The sequence below is a fragment of the Pipistrellus kuhlii genome, unplaced genomic scaffold (assembly GCF_014108245.1).
Source record: "Pipistrellus kuhlii isolate mPipKuh1 unplaced genomic scaffold, mPipKuh1.p scaffold_m20_p_3, whole genome shotgun sequence".
In the NCBI taxonomy this organism is placed as follows: domain Eukaryota; kingdom Metazoa; phylum Chordata; class Mammalia; order Chiroptera; family Vespertilionidae; genus Pipistrellus; species Pipistrellus kuhlii.
This window is the reverse complement of record NW_023425529.1, coordinates 165,393,777-165,410,663: the sequence shown is the minus strand read 5'-3', so window position 1 is coordinate 165,410,663 and position 16,887 is coordinate 165,393,777. Positions and strand designations below refer to the sequence as shown.

General features: G+C 39.1%; 1 protein-coding gene and 1 pseudogene across 2 annotated transcripts in view; both read right to left on the bottom strand.

Annotated features, from left to right (window-relative positions):
- The window catches only part of ZMAT4 (zinc finger matrin-type 4), a 317,911-nt gene that overhangs the window by 233,445 nt on the left and 67,579 nt on the right, over window positions 1-16,887 (bottom strand). For both annotated transcript variants that reach the window (XM_045588859.1, XM_036458459.2), the window contains one exon: window positions 11,396-11,501. In XM_045588859.1, coding sequence (XP_045444815.1) covers window positions 11,396-11,501 — 106 coding nt within the window. The remainder of the gene's footprint in view (window positions 1-11,395; window positions 11,502-16,887) is intronic.
- On the bottom strand, window positions 13,638-14,381 carry LOC118729711 (annotated as a pseudogene).

The following is a 16,887-nucleotide window of genomic DNA, read 5'->3' as shown; positions in this document are numbered from 1 at the left end:
TTCCCTTCTCTAAAAACTGGTGCGTCTTATGGTCCGGAGCGTCTTATGGTCCGAAAAATACGGTATGTGGTCCTCGGGGAAACTGATGGAATTCAGAGTTAGGAAAATTCTACTCAAAATTAAATCATCTCAGGAAAAGCCTAAAGAAACCAATTCAATTTTCACATCACAAAGGGGAAGAACACGCTGTCCTCAACACCTTCTCCAAACATCAGAAGACAAGTAGGCAAAGACACATGGCTTAGATGAACACAAACCCACTACTTAGGTCATTAGCTTTTAAGAATCCGTGTGCTAATATCTTTAAAAAAAAAAATAAAAAAATCCGCAAGCCCAGATGGCTCAGTAACAGCAAGGCCAGAAATGCATATGTCTTCAAGTGGATGCTGGGAATGGAGAGCTGGAAGATAAAAGGTCTTTGTCAATCACCAATCAGTACAGGCCGGGATCTGAAATGCAACGGAAGTGTGCTTCACTAAACAAGTGTTCACAGGGAAAAAGTCTTTTTTCTAACAGAGTTTATTCAAGGCTACCAAGAAGTTATGTGTCAATTCAATAAACATGTCTTTATAAATTAGTGACAATCTATACCACAATTAAATAAAAATGGAGGACATAGTTGTCGCCATTTTTAAAAAATATGTTAATGAGAAAATTAAATTGTGTCTATATGCAGAGACTATTTCAAACATGAATTTCACCTGAGAAGGAGAACTGGGTACTTTAGAAACAAGAATAGGTGAGAGTATACAAAATATACATTGTTTTATACTTTTTGAATTTTGTATCACATGAATTTACTGCCTCTTCAAAAATTGTTAAAATAAAAGGATTAAATATTTTTACCCCATTATTTTCTTCTAAGACTTGAAAGAGATAACAGAATGTATCTACACCTAATGCAAAAGACTAAAATAAATAATTGAGAGAGAATGGTTTTAAAATAAAACAGGGAAGGTAAGTAAAATCCAGAGACAAGGTGAATACGGTAAGTGTGTACACAGAATCCTGTCTAGTAGTGGGACATGGCCATGAACTTGGTGGATAAAGCAAAGCAGGAAACATGATCAGAGAATCAAGTGACTGTAATGAACTGGCCTTTCAGGAAAGTAACCTTTTCTTGTAAGGGAGGGCAAAGAGAAATTTCTCTCAGACATTCATCTTTCAAAGACCCTGATACCAAAGACATGTCTTCAAACACAGCTCACAGGTGGAGGACCACTTGGAGATTGCTCTTGGACCGTCTGAAGGAGGAGCAAGCAGGCCATTCACCACCCAACAGCACAGGGCTCAAGGCTTGAGAGATAGGAAGGCTGGGCCCCAAAAATAACAGCACAGAGAAGGAACCCCACAAATCATACATGCCACTTAGTATGTGGACTCCCAACTCCAACTGGAATCTTTGTGCTTCACCAATTAAGTCTAGGGAAAAGAGAAAATCCCAATTTGTTAGCATATTATCCCTTATCATGTCACGTCCACTTCATAGCTCTGTAATGAAATAGGCATCAACTTGGCGGTAGTCCAGACACATGATTTTCAAAGTTGTTTTAAGGTTCATTTGCCAAGATCACTCCCTCTGGGAATCACATTTCTTTCTCTTTCTTCTCAGTCCCAGCTCCTCATCTTCATCATCCCCAAAGCAGGCCCTAATTGCCATGGCCCCCGCCGTGTCACACACAGCCAGTGCAGAGACAACGCTGTGTGCTCACCACACCTATTCCACTTTCCTCCTGGCTCCCAGCCAAGCCACATGTCCTGTCTCTCATACAGTAAGAAGAAAACATATGATTAGTTCTGCTCAGTGGAATGTGGATGGGTAAAATGTTGCCACTTCCAGGTCTAGCCCTTAAAATGTCCTGCATGATCATCTACATTGCCCATCAGTCCTCCAGGAACCAGCTGGATTTTAATACTCACAGCTATGTCAGGAGCTAAGACAGGGGAACATCTGCCAGCTTGGGTCTTAAGGAATTATATGGCACAAAACCCCCCTCTGCTAACTCACATTGGGCTATCCTATGAGCAAGAAATACATTTTTTATTTCTTTTATTTTTATTTCTAAAATGCTGAGACTGTTTGTTACCACAGTTAGCCTACTTTGTTTTAGAAATTAGGGTTCTCCGTAACATAAAACCTGAATATTTGACACTAGCTTGGTAGAGGGATAATAAATGGGGAGGGAACACATAGAGCAGATCCAGGCTACACAGTGGCAAAATACTGGCAAAACTATTGCCCCTAACACTGTGGAAGATGGATCACCTGCCTTCTGAGCTTATAGTTCTGGAACTGGATGGTTCTGTGCAAGGTGATGGTTATGGTTCTAAAAAGAGCTACAAACGGATGGGGCAAAAAGAACACACAGATGCATGTTTTGTTTTTTGTTTGTTATTTATTATCTGTCAGTGATGTTTGTTCAGCTTTTTTTAATGAAAGAATCAAAGAATCATAATGTGTAACTGGCACATTAGCAGAGGACAATAAAACAAAGTAGTTATTCCTGAAATCTGGGTCTTAGAGAGATGGAAAAGTCAATATGCCAATTGCTTCCAGTCACCAAAACATAAGAGATGTCATTTTAAAAGACATTGTACCTTGAAGACACGGTGAGGCTTTTCAGTTATATGTTGTAGCTCAGCCTTTGGCAAAATTTAGATTAATGATGTGGTCCTTCCATCTACTTTTAGATAACCTCAAGGAGGCCACCATTAAACTGAAAAATAGAATGAGGTACAGAGGTAAGGAAGCAATAAAATAAACAGCCTTGAAAGTGTGACTATGAAAGAAATGCATGGTTATGACATAATGGTGCTTTCAGGAAAAAAAAATTAATCAAATTCTATCTTGTTGAGAGGATTATATTACTAAAGCAGTTATGATCTTGGATTAGAAAAGCTTTGAATATGCAGCAAGTCTTAAATCAATCTTGGGCAAGAAGTGGGCTATAAATGCTGGCTGCCTAGGGCCCAAGACCTATTTCAGATGTGGCATGGAGGAGCATGGACAAAGAAGCACAATAAATGTGTACAGATAGAGGACAGAGCCAGGGCTCACTGAGAAAAATAAACAAGAAAGTCCTTCCCAGAGAGGAAGATCAGAATCTATTGGGGGAACTTCCCTGACTTTCCGGAAAGATCATCTACACAACGGGTGCCCTACAAGATACCAAATTTGCTATGAGGCAGTGATTACTCTGTCTTCTTGCCTTCCTTTCTCTGAATGGGAAATGTTACCACTACTGCTCTCAAGTGTACAGGGAGGAGAGGTAATCCTTCTCTTTATTCATAGGTTCCTGAACCAAAATGAATCACATCCACATTAGTGAGTAGGTAAAACTTGAAGAATGGATGTGTGTGCCCTATGGGTTGAAGAAAAAAAATGAAATGGGCATTTGGTGACTAGAGGGATAGATGGTGCAGAGATGATCCTATGTGTTTGTTCAACCCACTTCATTTTCCCACACATTTCTCAACTTCCCATGCAGTTAGGTGGGACCGTGTAATTGAATTCTAGCCAAGGGAAAGATTTGGCCTGACTCCTAAAAATCCAGTGAAAAACATAATTTGCTCTCAGGAAATGAGAAATCATGACACAGAGCATACTCTACCCACTCATAATCAATAAGCATTGAACACACATACCATCTGACAAATGCTCTTAGCCAAAGTGTAGATTGTCTCAAGTTGACTGTGTTCTTCAGTTTAATGTTGTTTACTTCACTGAACCCTCTTTATGAACCACTCATTTTTATGTTGCAATGAACTATTTTGACTAATAATAACTGATAAAAGGTAAAATGATTAGACCTGCTAAAATAAAACAACAGAATATTTAAGAATAGCTACAAAATTTATAGATGCTCAAGATTCTTTAATGAAATTATCTAGAAAAAGAGGAAATCAGAAATAGATTGTTAATCAGCTTACCAATAACCCACAACCTTTAGGCCAACTAGAAATAGATTGAAGTCCTCTGACATCATGAAGGGTAACAAGAATTGCTTTAGGCTGGACAAATACACCAAAAATTATATTAATAGCATCTGGAAGAAGTTAAGCATGTCATGATTGCAAGAGATTTCTTTAAAATGTGTTTTTATTGATTGTTAGAGACACAGGAATGGAGAGGGAGAAAGAAAGAGAAATGTCAATCAGCTGCCTTCTGCAGGCCCAGGAATCAAGCCTGCAACTCAGGCATGTGCCTTGACCGGGAATAAAACTGGTGGCCTCTTGGTGCATGGTTCAACACTCAACTACTGACCCACACTGGCTGGGCTACAAGAGATTTAAAAAATACTAAATCAGCAATTTTTACTGTACAATGTGAAGAAGGTATCATTACAGGAATCCTGCTATAAAGATCTGTTACTGTTCTCACCCAGTTAATACTTCATCTCCAGTAGCATATACCTGCTCTACCCAGAATAGGTGTGGACTCAATGAGCCCTGACAGTACTCAAGTCCATTTAATGTAGTCCCTGGCAGGACTAATGAGCTGGAGAACCACAAATTGTGTTTATAAACACAATTCTCATACATGGGAAAGGAGGTGTACAGTCTATATGTTTACTCAGTCAGTTAGAAAAAAAAAGAAAAAGAAAAAGGCAAAGTTGAGAGGAAGGTGTGAGAGACCAAGGGAAAGAAGACATTTAAACCATTAAAGTTCCAGAAAGTTATGACACTTTAATCAGCACATGTTGGGTACCTGAATTTTCACCCTGTTTCTACCTATAATGTACTTATACCCCATCTGGTAGTAAAGAGACCAGAGAATGCACTTGGCCTATTCTCCTGCATTAAAAAGAAAGCTGGATGAGGCTAAAGTCCTTTTGGAAGGCAAGGGAAACAAGTGAAAGAGAAAAAACCAAGTTCAGGAGGCCCAATGTGCTTGCTGCTACAAGGGAACAATCCTGGAGTCTGCCATTCCCTGGAGAGCTAATGAGGTTCATTTACCAGGATTGACATTACTTCAACATTCAGAAATGTGGGAAGGATTTCTCATCAGGTTAGAGAACTGCCTTTCCAATAACTACAAAACCATCACGTATACCTTCAAGGTCAGCTCCCAAGTACAGATTGACTTCTAATGTATACCAATGCATCTTCTGGCCCATCGATGCTTCCATTAAATTTGACCCACTGCTTTCCTCCACTGGTCTAATCCCCAGACTCTTCATAAACCTCCAAGTTTCAATGAGCAACAACCATGGCAAAGCTCTATAGTGGGTGCTGTGGAAATAAATGAAAAAACTCAGTGCATCAATCCTGCCCACCCTCAGGAAGCTTACAGTCCTTTTCGGAGGTGCCGGGATAACTGAGCCACTGATTTCATGAGAAACAATTAGTTCCACACATGGCACAGAAACTCAGGGGATGTTAGGCTTTATAAGAAAGGGGCCAGCAAAAGGGGCAGGCACATTTATGGCTGGCTTCATTGGGCCTGCCTAACAAGAATATTCTCTTTTCTTCTAGATCTGCTCATTCACCTGCTTCCTTCAGCTTCACACATACACGCACACACACACACACACACACACAAAAAAAAAAAAAAAAAAAAAAAAAATTCCCTGACCTTTTGGGTTCATTTTGCATGGTCTTTCCTGTACAAAGCCTCTTCTTCCTACATGCCACAAATTTACTCTTTCATTCATGCAATCAACACTTTCCCTTTACAAAAATTTATTCTTTAGCACTTGAAACTACAGCAAACTACTCAAGTGACCTCACTGCCTAACCTCTATAACATTCAGGCATTCTTTTTTTTTTTTTCCTTTATTGATAAAGGTATTACATACCCCATTGCCCCCACCCCACTCCCGTTCATGCCCTAACCCCCCTGGTGTCTGCGTCCATTGGTTATGCTTATATGTGTGCATGCAAGTCCTTTGGTTGATCTCTCCCCCTCACCCCTACCTTACCCTACCTTCCCTCTGAGGTTTGAGCATCTCTGATCAATGCTTCTCTACCATTCAAACATTCTTTTTTTAAAAATTTTATTTATTTCAGGGAGAGAAGAAGGAAAGGATATATAGAGAGAAACGTCAATGAGAGAGAAACATCAAAGGGCTGTCTCCTGCACACCCCCTACTGGAGATCGAGCCTGCAACTTGGGTATGTGCACTGACCAGGCATCAAACCAGTGACCACCTGGTCAATGGGTCAGTAATCAACCACTGAGCTACACTGGCCAGGCACAGGCATTCTTATTTGAAAGCCTGCTTTTCCCCTCTATATTTCTGTCTACTTGTTTTATAAATGCAGATTATTCACCCAGTGAGCAAGGTAACATCTAATTATAGTTTCCACCAAAACATTAACACGTTAGCAACGCTTAGCAAGTAGAAGAAAATAATAATGCCTGACATTTCCCTTGGTTTTTTTTTTTTTTCAACCTCAGGACTATATATACAATATATAAAAGAGAGAGAGATTTTTTTAAGTATAGCATGAAAGGGTTTGGTCCATTAGATATATATTATGTTTTTCTGTCCTATACAAAGGTTCAGCCTTTTAAATGGGGCATGCAGCGATTAGCCATTAACCCATCTGCTATGTTTTTCTCTCCTGCTCTGGAGAACTGACACACTAGTCTCATGGCACAAGTAATATCAAAAGCTGTTCTTTCCACAATACACCTAGACCACAAACAATGGACTATCGTTCAGAAATGCTCAATTATACTCTTACTAGAGGCCCAGTGCATGAGATTCGTGCATACATGGTCCTTCAGCCTGGCCTGCACTCTCTCACAGAACTGGAGCCCTCAACCATCCGAGAGCCCTCCAGGGGATGTCCATCAGACATCCTTAGTGCTACCATGGAAGCGGGAGAGGCTCCCGCCACCACCAATGCACTCATCAGCTGTTACCCCAGCTTCTGGGTTCCTGGCTGAGTGGTGCTCCTCCTGTAGGAGAGCACTGACCACCAGGGGGCAGCTCCTGCGTTGAATGTCTACCCTTGGTGGTCAGAGCAGGACATAGGGACTGATTGTTCCACTGTTCAGTTGATTTGCATATTACCCTTGTATTATATAGGATGCTCCACATACCTAAAAAACTCAAAATAAGCCAAACACCCCTTCTCTTTATGCCCTGACCCCACCCTATCTATGCATGCTCCTATTCCCTCCCTTCCCTACACAAATCCTCCAGTCCAGACAACCAGCCTCCTTGGTGTTTCTTGGAGATATCAAGACCTCTCTTTCCAGCAACCCCTATACCTAACCCATCCATTGAGGCCTAAAAAATTCATGATATTCCCCAAATATTTCTTGATCATAATAGCTCTTAGTGATGACTCACATTTTTGAATTTGGAGTATGCAGCTAATATAAGAAGTTAACAGCACAATGTATTATATATCAGAAAGCCAAAGAACTAACATTCTGTTTATAACAAAGTAAATCAGCAGGCAGCAGAATTCTACAGATGATGTTCTCAGTATCACACACATATTTATATCACACTAAATTATTTGTGGCTTTTCCTTCTAATGAATTTATAATCTTCTTGGGGGCAGAGACTATTTCTCAGACAGAAGTAGTATGAAAACTCCCTGTCATAACTAGCACTAATAGCTCTGGACATGCAGAAAATACACAGTAGCTTGTCAATGATTTGCTCCCTAGGGAAGCTACGAATATTACGTGGTTGAACTGAAGAATAAAATCATTCTAACGCAATACAGCAAGTGATAGAGAATTGAGAATAAATATGCCATTTTCAGTCATTTGAGTGGGACTTTGGACTCCTAGAGACCCACTCTGTGTGCAATTTTAGCAGAGAGGATGTGGTGGAGGGAGGGGAGAGATTAATAGACTAGAGTGTCAGTTCTCAAATGGTCTTTAAAATTATCTAATGGAAGTCATCCTTTTAGAGATGAAGAAGTCCTTGGAAGTCTCCTAACTGAAACTGGGAGACCAGCTGCATCTCATGAGGTGGCCACAGTCCTGACTGTGCCCTTTGCACATGCAAGGCAGCTTTGCAGCAAAAACACACATGCCATTTCTCACTGAAGGAAGTGCCTCACCTCTGCCAGGAGGCGGGGAGTGAAACATCATTCAGAGTTCCCATCATGGTTAATGGGAATGCATTTAATGTTGTTTTAATGATGTGGAACATTGTTAATTGCAGATCTATTGTAATTGCTTTCTTTTCTTCTTCTCATCCCTGATACATGAAACAAATACTAACACATCCTCTAAAAACTTATAAAGAGTACAGTGTGGTGACAAGAAAACTTGAGTTCCAATAACCAAACTCTTCACTGAGCAGCTAAGATATTTTTTCTTTGTTTTTTGTTTTCTTCAATTTTCTAACATGACTTTTTTTTTATCCCAGGCAATGACAAAGCAGGGCTGGACATTGTCACTGGGGTATTTTTATAAACAAATACTGACTGTGTATCTATGGCGAACAGGCACAACTCCAGGAATTACAGAAGATCAAATGAATAAGATTCTGTTTCTGTACTCAAGAATCTAGTGAAATGATTAAATATGAACATAAAATGTCTAGTAAAGGGAGAACATAAGGAACTATTAAATAAGCTATGGAATTTCGAAGAGAAGACAAATTTCCTGATTTTGCTCAATTGGGGGAAATCAAAAGAATAAAACCATGTGTGTTTATAAAGCAATATCCACAGAAATTAGAAAGTTCTTAATTTCAAAAGATGGATATCGTCCATAATAGATAATTCTTTAGAATACACACTTACTTCTAACATTCAATTGTCTATTGACAAAAGAATATGCTTTTTTCATAGATGTTAGATTTTTAGTTTTCTCCAAAGAGCAACTTTTATTTGCCTTCAACAAAATATTACTACAACAGAGTTAATAATGAAAAACAATATAATTTTGCATGTTGGCACACTTTACAGCTTCCAAAGCATTCGCACAAATACTATTTCAATAGGTCTCACTGGGTTGCCCATAACCCTGAGGGGTACATAAGGTCAGCTTATCGTGATTCTGGGTTTGTAAATGTGCATGTTATTATTATTATTATTATCATTGTGCACAGAGGATTCTGAGGCTCAGATGAGTTTTATGAGTATCAGTGACAACTAGCATTTGTCAAGCTCATCAGACAAAATAAAAATTTCTGTCTAAGCTATCCAATCTAAAATTACATACACATTATATTACACTTGAAAACTAAATGGTTCTGGGAAAGTTGGAAAGCCACATGCAAAAAAATAAAACTAGATTATAGTTTGTCCCCACATATAAAAATGAACTCAAAATGGATCAAAGACCTAAATATAAGACCTGAAACAATAAATGACATAGAAGAAAACATAGGTACTAATCTTGTGGACCTTGGTCTTAGAAAAGTTTTTATGAATTTGACCTTAAACGCAAAGGGAGTAAGGCAAAAATAAATGAATGAAACTATATCAAATTAAAAAGCTTCTACAACAAAAGAAACTTCCAACAAAACAAAAAGGCAACCAACCTAATGGGAGAAGAATTTGCAAACAACAGTCCTGACAAAGGATTAATATCCAAAATATATAAAGAATTTCTACAACTCAGCAACAGACAAACAAACAATCCTATTAAAAAATGGCAAGAGACCTAAACTGAGACTTTTCCCAAGAAGACATACAAATGGCCAACAGATTTACAAAAAGATGTTCAACCTCACTAGCCATTAGGGAAATGCAGCTCAAAACTACAAAGAGATACTACTTCAAACCTGTTAGAATGGCTATTATCAATAAGACAAGTAATAACAAGTGCTAGAGAGGCTGTGAAGAAAAGGGAGCCCTCATTCACTGCTGGTGGGAATATAAACTGGTACAGCCACAAGGGAAAACAACATGGAGGTTCCTCAAACAATAAGAATAGAATTTCTGCCAGAACTGGTTTTGCTCAGTGGATAGAGCGTTGGCCTATGGACTGGAAGGTCCCGAGTTTAATTCCGTTCAAGGGCATATACAGTACCTTGGCTGCAGGCACATCCCCAGTGGGGGCTGTGCAGGAAGCAGCTGGTTGATGTTTCTCTCTCATCAATGTTTCTAGCTCTCTATCCCTCTCCCTTCCTCTCTGTAAAAAATCAAAAAATATTTTTAAAGAAGAAGAAGAAGAAGAAGAAGAAGAAGAAGAAGAAGAGGAGGAGGAGGAGGAGGAGGAGGAGGAGGAGGAAGGAAAAGAAGAGGAAGGAAAAGAAGAGGAAGAAGAACAGAATTACCATATGATCCAGCAATCCCTCTTCTGGGTATTTACCCAAAATTTTTGAAAACATTTATTCGCAAAGGTATACGCACCCCTATTTTCACAGCCATAAGAAGAGTAAATTTGCAACAACATAGATGGACCTTGAGAATGTTATGCTAAACAAAATGAGTCATTCAGGAAAAGCCAAGAACCACATCATTTCACTCATATGTGGGATATAAAACTGAAAATCACAGACATAGACAACAGTATGGTGATTACCAGAGGGAAGAGGAAAAGAGAATAGGAAAGGGAAAAGAGGACCAAATATATGATGATGGAAGATGATTTGACTTTTGGTGGTGGGAGCAAAATACAATATACAGATTATATACCATAAAAATGCACACTTACAATCATATAAACTTATTAATCAGGGTCATTCCAATAAATATAATTTAGAAACAAAAAAAAGAAAGAAAAAACACGTTCCCACTGGTATATGTTCTCTTTAAAAACAAACATGTCCTGGGCAGCACTAGGCATCTGGGAGCCTAGCTTCCCCTTTTTTTCATGCATGGCCCCTTGTTCCCTCCTCAGGCACTGGGCACCCTCTCTTCTCTCATCTTTTCTTCCCAAGAGAGCTTCGAGCAGCCATTTGTACTTCCACCCTAAAGAGCCAAAGGCACTGAATTATGTCCTTCAGGAGTAGTTTGGCTTTAAAACTTTGTTATAACTCCACAGGGGAAGTCTTTCAGCTGATAAACACATTTAGGGCAGCAGCCACCAGGTGGAAGGAGTTTGGTCCTGAGCCAGGATGTTGCCATGTTTCCCTGCAGCGAGGAACAAAGGGCCTCAAGCTTATCTTCAGGGTCATTGAAGAAAAGAGAAGCTGGCACTAATGCCTTGTGTCCCTGCAAAGAACTTCAGGGATGAGCAATGACAGATTTAACAAGCAGAGAAAACCCACTGAGTCTTAAGGGGCCAAGGTACAAAGAAAAGGAAAGAAACACAATCCAGGAAGCAGCCAGGGGCTGAGAATGATTTCCCCAAGCCCTCACTCCCAATGCCACATCCCCACATTGCTCCTGGCCTGAGCTCAGACTACAAAGGTACAAGCCCTGTGGCTCTTAAAATCTTCCCAACTACAGAAAGGGGAACCCTCAAGTCGTACAACCACGACCTACTCTTCTCTTGGAAACACGGAGTGGGAAAAGCAGTCCTTACCTCGTAATGGGCCACGCGCTGAGATTCAGATATCAGTTGTGCACTGCACACCTTGCAGTAACTGTCTGTAAATAAATCCTGGTCGATATCGGAGGACTTCATCAGGCTAAAGGAGAATCAACAGAAGATAAAAGTGAGTCCACTGCTTTGATGTTTACGTAAGACATTGACTGTGTGAAAAATCCAAAAGCATAGCAACAAACCCCATGATAGCCACAGTGGAGAAGCACACCCTAAACCTTTAGTGTTACCATTTTGAATAACCATAGTATGTGTATAGTTTGTAATTTTCTCATAAATTTCCAATAGGGTTGCCGGTACTGTCAAAAGGAATTCCAGCTTTAATTTTCTCTGTTTGATAAACCAGACTTACATCTAATGCACTCCTTGTCAAGGAATTCTAGAAGAGGATATTTTCACATATGGTTTTATATTACCAGAAGTTGGCATTTCATACTCCCAACAGTAGAAAATAGGTTAAATGAATTTTGATGCATTCACACACTAGAACATTGGGTGATTCCTAAATCTACATTCAAATCAAATCCTTTTTAAAAGAATATTTAGTGAAATAAAAAGCTCACTGTTGTCAACAAAAGAGGTTTATAAATCAATATCAATTTGAATTTGTTTTCAAATATGAATAGGTACATAGAAACATTCCAGGAAATCTTAACAAAATTTTAACAGCAGTTATCTTTGAGATATTATAGGCAATTGCCTGTGTAATTTACTTTATTTATAAGTTGTCTACAATAATCATGTAATACAATTTTGCTTTTTCAAGAGCCTTATGATCAATATGAGATCTAATTTTGAGTTTAACTCTATACTTTGAAAGTTCAAAAAGAAAATCTAACCGATCCCTAACTTATACTTTATAAAATAAGGAGTCCTCACCATTCCTGCTCAATTTTCTACCCATAGGTTGTTAAAATTCATAAGGCCACCTTCATTATTTCATACCACAGTGAAACAACAGAGGTATGTATAAACATAATCATAATCTCAAATTCCAAACCCCAAATCAAAATGCATCCAAGGGTCTAAAGCTTGTGAAAGTAACTTGGCAGATAGGTGTCTTATAGCAGCTAAAGTGTAATGTTACCACCCTAGAGACTCGCACCAAGGTATCGGAAGGTTTTCCTATAGCCCACAAATTCGCTTTATTTTACCCCTTACCTGTCAGGCAAAAAGTAAGGAGTGTGCCAGACAACCTGTGGTATGGAGAGGCAAGAGAATTTCAGACAGTAAGTGGGAACCTTGGAGTTTATCTTATTCCAATGCCCCTTTTTTACATATGACACTGTCTAAAACAGTGGTTCTCAACCTTCTACTGTTGCGCAAATATCTTTGTTTTCTGATATTTAGACTCTACAGCAGAACTGCTGGCTCTACAGTAGTGGTTCTCAACCTGTGGGTCGCCTAAGACCATCAGAAAACACAGATATTTACATTACAATTCATAACAGTAGCAAAATTACATTTATGAAGTAGCAATGAAAATAATTTTATGGTTTGGGGTCACCACAACATGAGGAACTATATTAAAGGGTCACGGCATTAGAAAGGTTGAGAACCACTGGTCTAAAAGCACATTGTTGATGCTTGGTGTGGTCATAAATACCACCTAGCTTACATGATTTTAATTTCCATACTCCAGATCCATCTCAGGTCTATATGCTACCCACCACTCATGTGATGTTGGAAAAGTCAATAATCCCTATAGGTCTCATTTTCCCTCCTATAAAAATTGAGAACATAATATTTTCCATGCCTCCTTAAAGAAATGTGGTGAATATCAAAAGGAGAAATATAAGAAAAGATACTATATAAACAGCCAAATTATCTCTATTTTAAAGTGATTGTTTTTATACTTTTAATAATATATCTACTGATGTTGGTAAGATGTTGGCCATGTCTTTTTTTAATTTTATGAATAAGTTCATTTTCATGGTCCTTGACATATGCTGAACTGTGGAGCTGGGATCCATGGTAAGGCTGTGTGGTGCCTTATGCCTCTCTGCCTCCTAAAGTCCTATTGATTGTCTCCAGAGACTCCACTTCTGGAGAAACTGAAGTACATTTAGAAGAGCATGTTCCCAAGAGGAGTGAAAGTTGGATCCCAGTTTAATAACATCAAATACAGTGCTTTGTTTCTTGGTCCATCCTGTTCTGGCTTCAGAGAAATAAGACCATTGCTAATTAGATTGATGCACTCTGTACATTGAACTGCCTCGTGTCAGAGATCTTGTCCCTGTTTTGTTTTTTTTTTTTTCTGTTCTAGAGGCTCATTATGTTCTCTTTTTCTTTGAACATGGAATCTAGGTCTTCAATTTTGAAAACAAATTTGGACTCTTGACTCTGGAACCCAAATTTCCTTAGCAAGTTGCTCTGTAGACTCCATGCCAGGATATGAGTTATTCCCAGTGCCACAATGAGGGTGTGCAACTGGGAGGAAGTATAACTGGTAGGACACTGTCTTTTCTACTTTGAATCTCCTCCACAGAGTGATCTTGGTGTTGACTTGTTTCTACATCCTCCTTGGGTTCTGGCCTTTTCTGAACTTAGTACCTAGTTCTTCAATTCTGAAACCAAATCAGGATTCTAGACTCTTCAATGTCCACTTCTAAAGCAAGCTTTTTCTTGGAAGTATAACCTGAGTGAGGTCTTTGTTGAATGCTTTGATGAGGATTTTCAATGGATCTTCTGTGAACTGAGTACAGCTTCATCCATGACTCATTGCTATGGTCTTGTTTGGAGAATTGTCTTGGGCTATGTTGGAAGAGTGTCCTGAGTCTCAGCCTTCAACCAAGAGTGACCAAGTTTTGATTAAAGCAACAAAATGAAATACTGCGGTCCATTTTGAAGGATTTTTGAATCCATCTAAATAGCTGTGCCACACGAGTAAAGTATCTTCCTGGAATAAAAGGATGCCTGCCTTAACAACTCCAAGCTCACTTTCTACTGTGACCTTGGCTGTCATGGCCCATTAGAACATTTGTATTAAGTGATTTGGCACAACAGTACTTCTGGCTTTTCAATGCCCCACAACCATAGGAATGGCAGATAGTAAAAACCACTGACTCACATAGCTGAAATGGACATGTTCTTCTGAAAGCATCAGTATTGGCAGACAGCCCAGGAAGCCTAGAGTCCCACACTGAAAGTGCCTGGAGACTCATTATCTCACATGACAACCTGTTCCAGAGAGTCTGGCAACTCTAGTTGTCAGGTACTTTTTAGGTTGCATCGAAATCCCACTGTAGATTTCACTCATTGATTCTGTCTTTGGATATAACATAAAACAATTTTACTCTCCTTTTTTACGAGATATTCTCCATCAAATGTTTGAAGATAGCTCTCTTCTATCTATTCTCAGACTCTGTCCTGTCTTTGTAATCTTGGTCTGTATCTATCTCTATATAGGCTACATTCAAAGGCAGTCCTAAGAACATAATGAAACACTACAGATATGGTCTAAATGGTGCAGAGAATCACAAATTCATATGACTATCCAAAATATCCATTGTCATGTGTAATGGTCTCTATTCGCATCCTGGAAAGTAAATGGAGGAGAGGTGCTTTGGTGATGGGAAAATGTAGTACAACATTTTGAAATGCCAAATGGGAGACTTATTAGGTGTAGTTTTGAAGCTAGGCTCTTACAAGTAGCTGTGTTTAAATATTGTGTTCTCTGCTATTTTTAATAAAGAAGTGCACGAAAATAGATTCATGGGTGACCTGGTTAATAGGAATCTACAAACTCACTGCACACTCCTTTCTCATTATACAATCGACTGCAGAAATCAAACACTGTGAAAGCATATTCAAGGTACATGTCGGACCAAGTGGGACCCGTAGGAGTCTGAGTCTTGGTAAAGCAGTTGTGCAGCAGAAATAGCATTAAAGACAGAATATAAAACTTGTGTGCTAAAATAAATATATTTAAAGGAAAAAGAGATGATCATGGATTTTTTTCCTCCGTTTTATATCTATGTTTGCATATAAGAATTTTGATTTAAATAAGCCCATAACAAAAAAGACCCCTCCAAATTTTACAAGACCCAAATGGAATACACAAATAGATTAAATTCCAGTGGGAGGCAATTAGTGGACAAGTGTCAGCCAGGTTTGTGCATGAGGGCTTTTCTCCAATAGAAGAGAACTCTCTCTGTGTAGGTCACTTTAAGCAGCTAGAAGGACTGATCTATGATTTAAAGAGTGAAATTCCCAAGGGGCAAGGGACTGCCAGTTGACTCCCTCTTCTGGCTTCGTTAGAATAGGGTTATCAGCTTCTTTGGCCTTAAGAAGCACAGGTGAGCTGCTAAGCAAAAGGAAAACAAACCTGATTTCCTGGCTTTAATTAGCAGCTAGACCAGAAACAGGGCAGGGCCACTTATTGGTCAGTCCTACTGTCACATCAGAGCCTATGTGTGGTGACCTCCACCCTAAAAACACACTCACTGTGCTACACTCTGAGGCATTGTGAGATTGTAAGGAGAGAGACAAGAGTGGGGAAGTAGGAGTATGATTTTCTGAATCTGAAACAGACTAAATGAAAGCTTCCTCAGTGTTCCCCATCCTAATGCATTCCAAAGAAAACACTGAAGATTTGAATAATCTCTCTAACACTCTTCAGTATTCATAGAGAATAGTGTTACCTGTATACTAGAAGAAGAAAAAAAGAAGAAGAAGAAAAAAAAGGAAGAAAGAAAAAGAAAAAGCCCATGGTGGAGTCAAAGGCAGTATTGGAACAAGAGTCTGATCAGATTTTATTTCGATATCCCAGTTCTCTATATAGAGATTTACTTACAGGTATAGCAGTGACAGTGTAAGACTCTGATGTAAAGGTCAGTATAATATATAAAGGAAGCATAGAGGAGAAGAGAATTTGTTTCTTAATAATGATTTTGAGGATCTACAATATGTGAAGTACAGGGATAACAGAAAGCACAAGTCTTGTCTTCCAAATAATCATGTGCTATTGAGTGAGAAGAGATACACACACACACACACACACACACACACACACACACACACACACACACACTTACTGAAGGAGCATAGATAGCAAGTGTAATTTGGCCAATAAAACATGCTATAGGATTTGAGAAGACAAGAGGGACTATAAGAAACTCTTCAAAGAGGATCTATAAGAGTTGAACATTTAAAGATGGGTAGAATTAGAGTGGAAGGAAATGGGTTTCAACTCAAAAGCTAATTATTTTTCATGGCACAGAGAAAAGTCTTATCACCAACAGGTATGGGAAGATAAATACAAAGGGGTGTCAGCGGGCCTAATTTAAGATTATGCAACATAAAGTGAGGTGATGGCAAAATGTAAGGGAGAAAAAATACACAAACCCTTGGGACCCAGATGGAAGGAGGAGACACTGGGGGAGAAGTGCCAGGTCCCAAAACTGTTCTAAAGGTGCAAGTAATGGCCTTTCAGCATCTTCAGCTGAAGGGATGAAGCTTTCTTTCTGCTT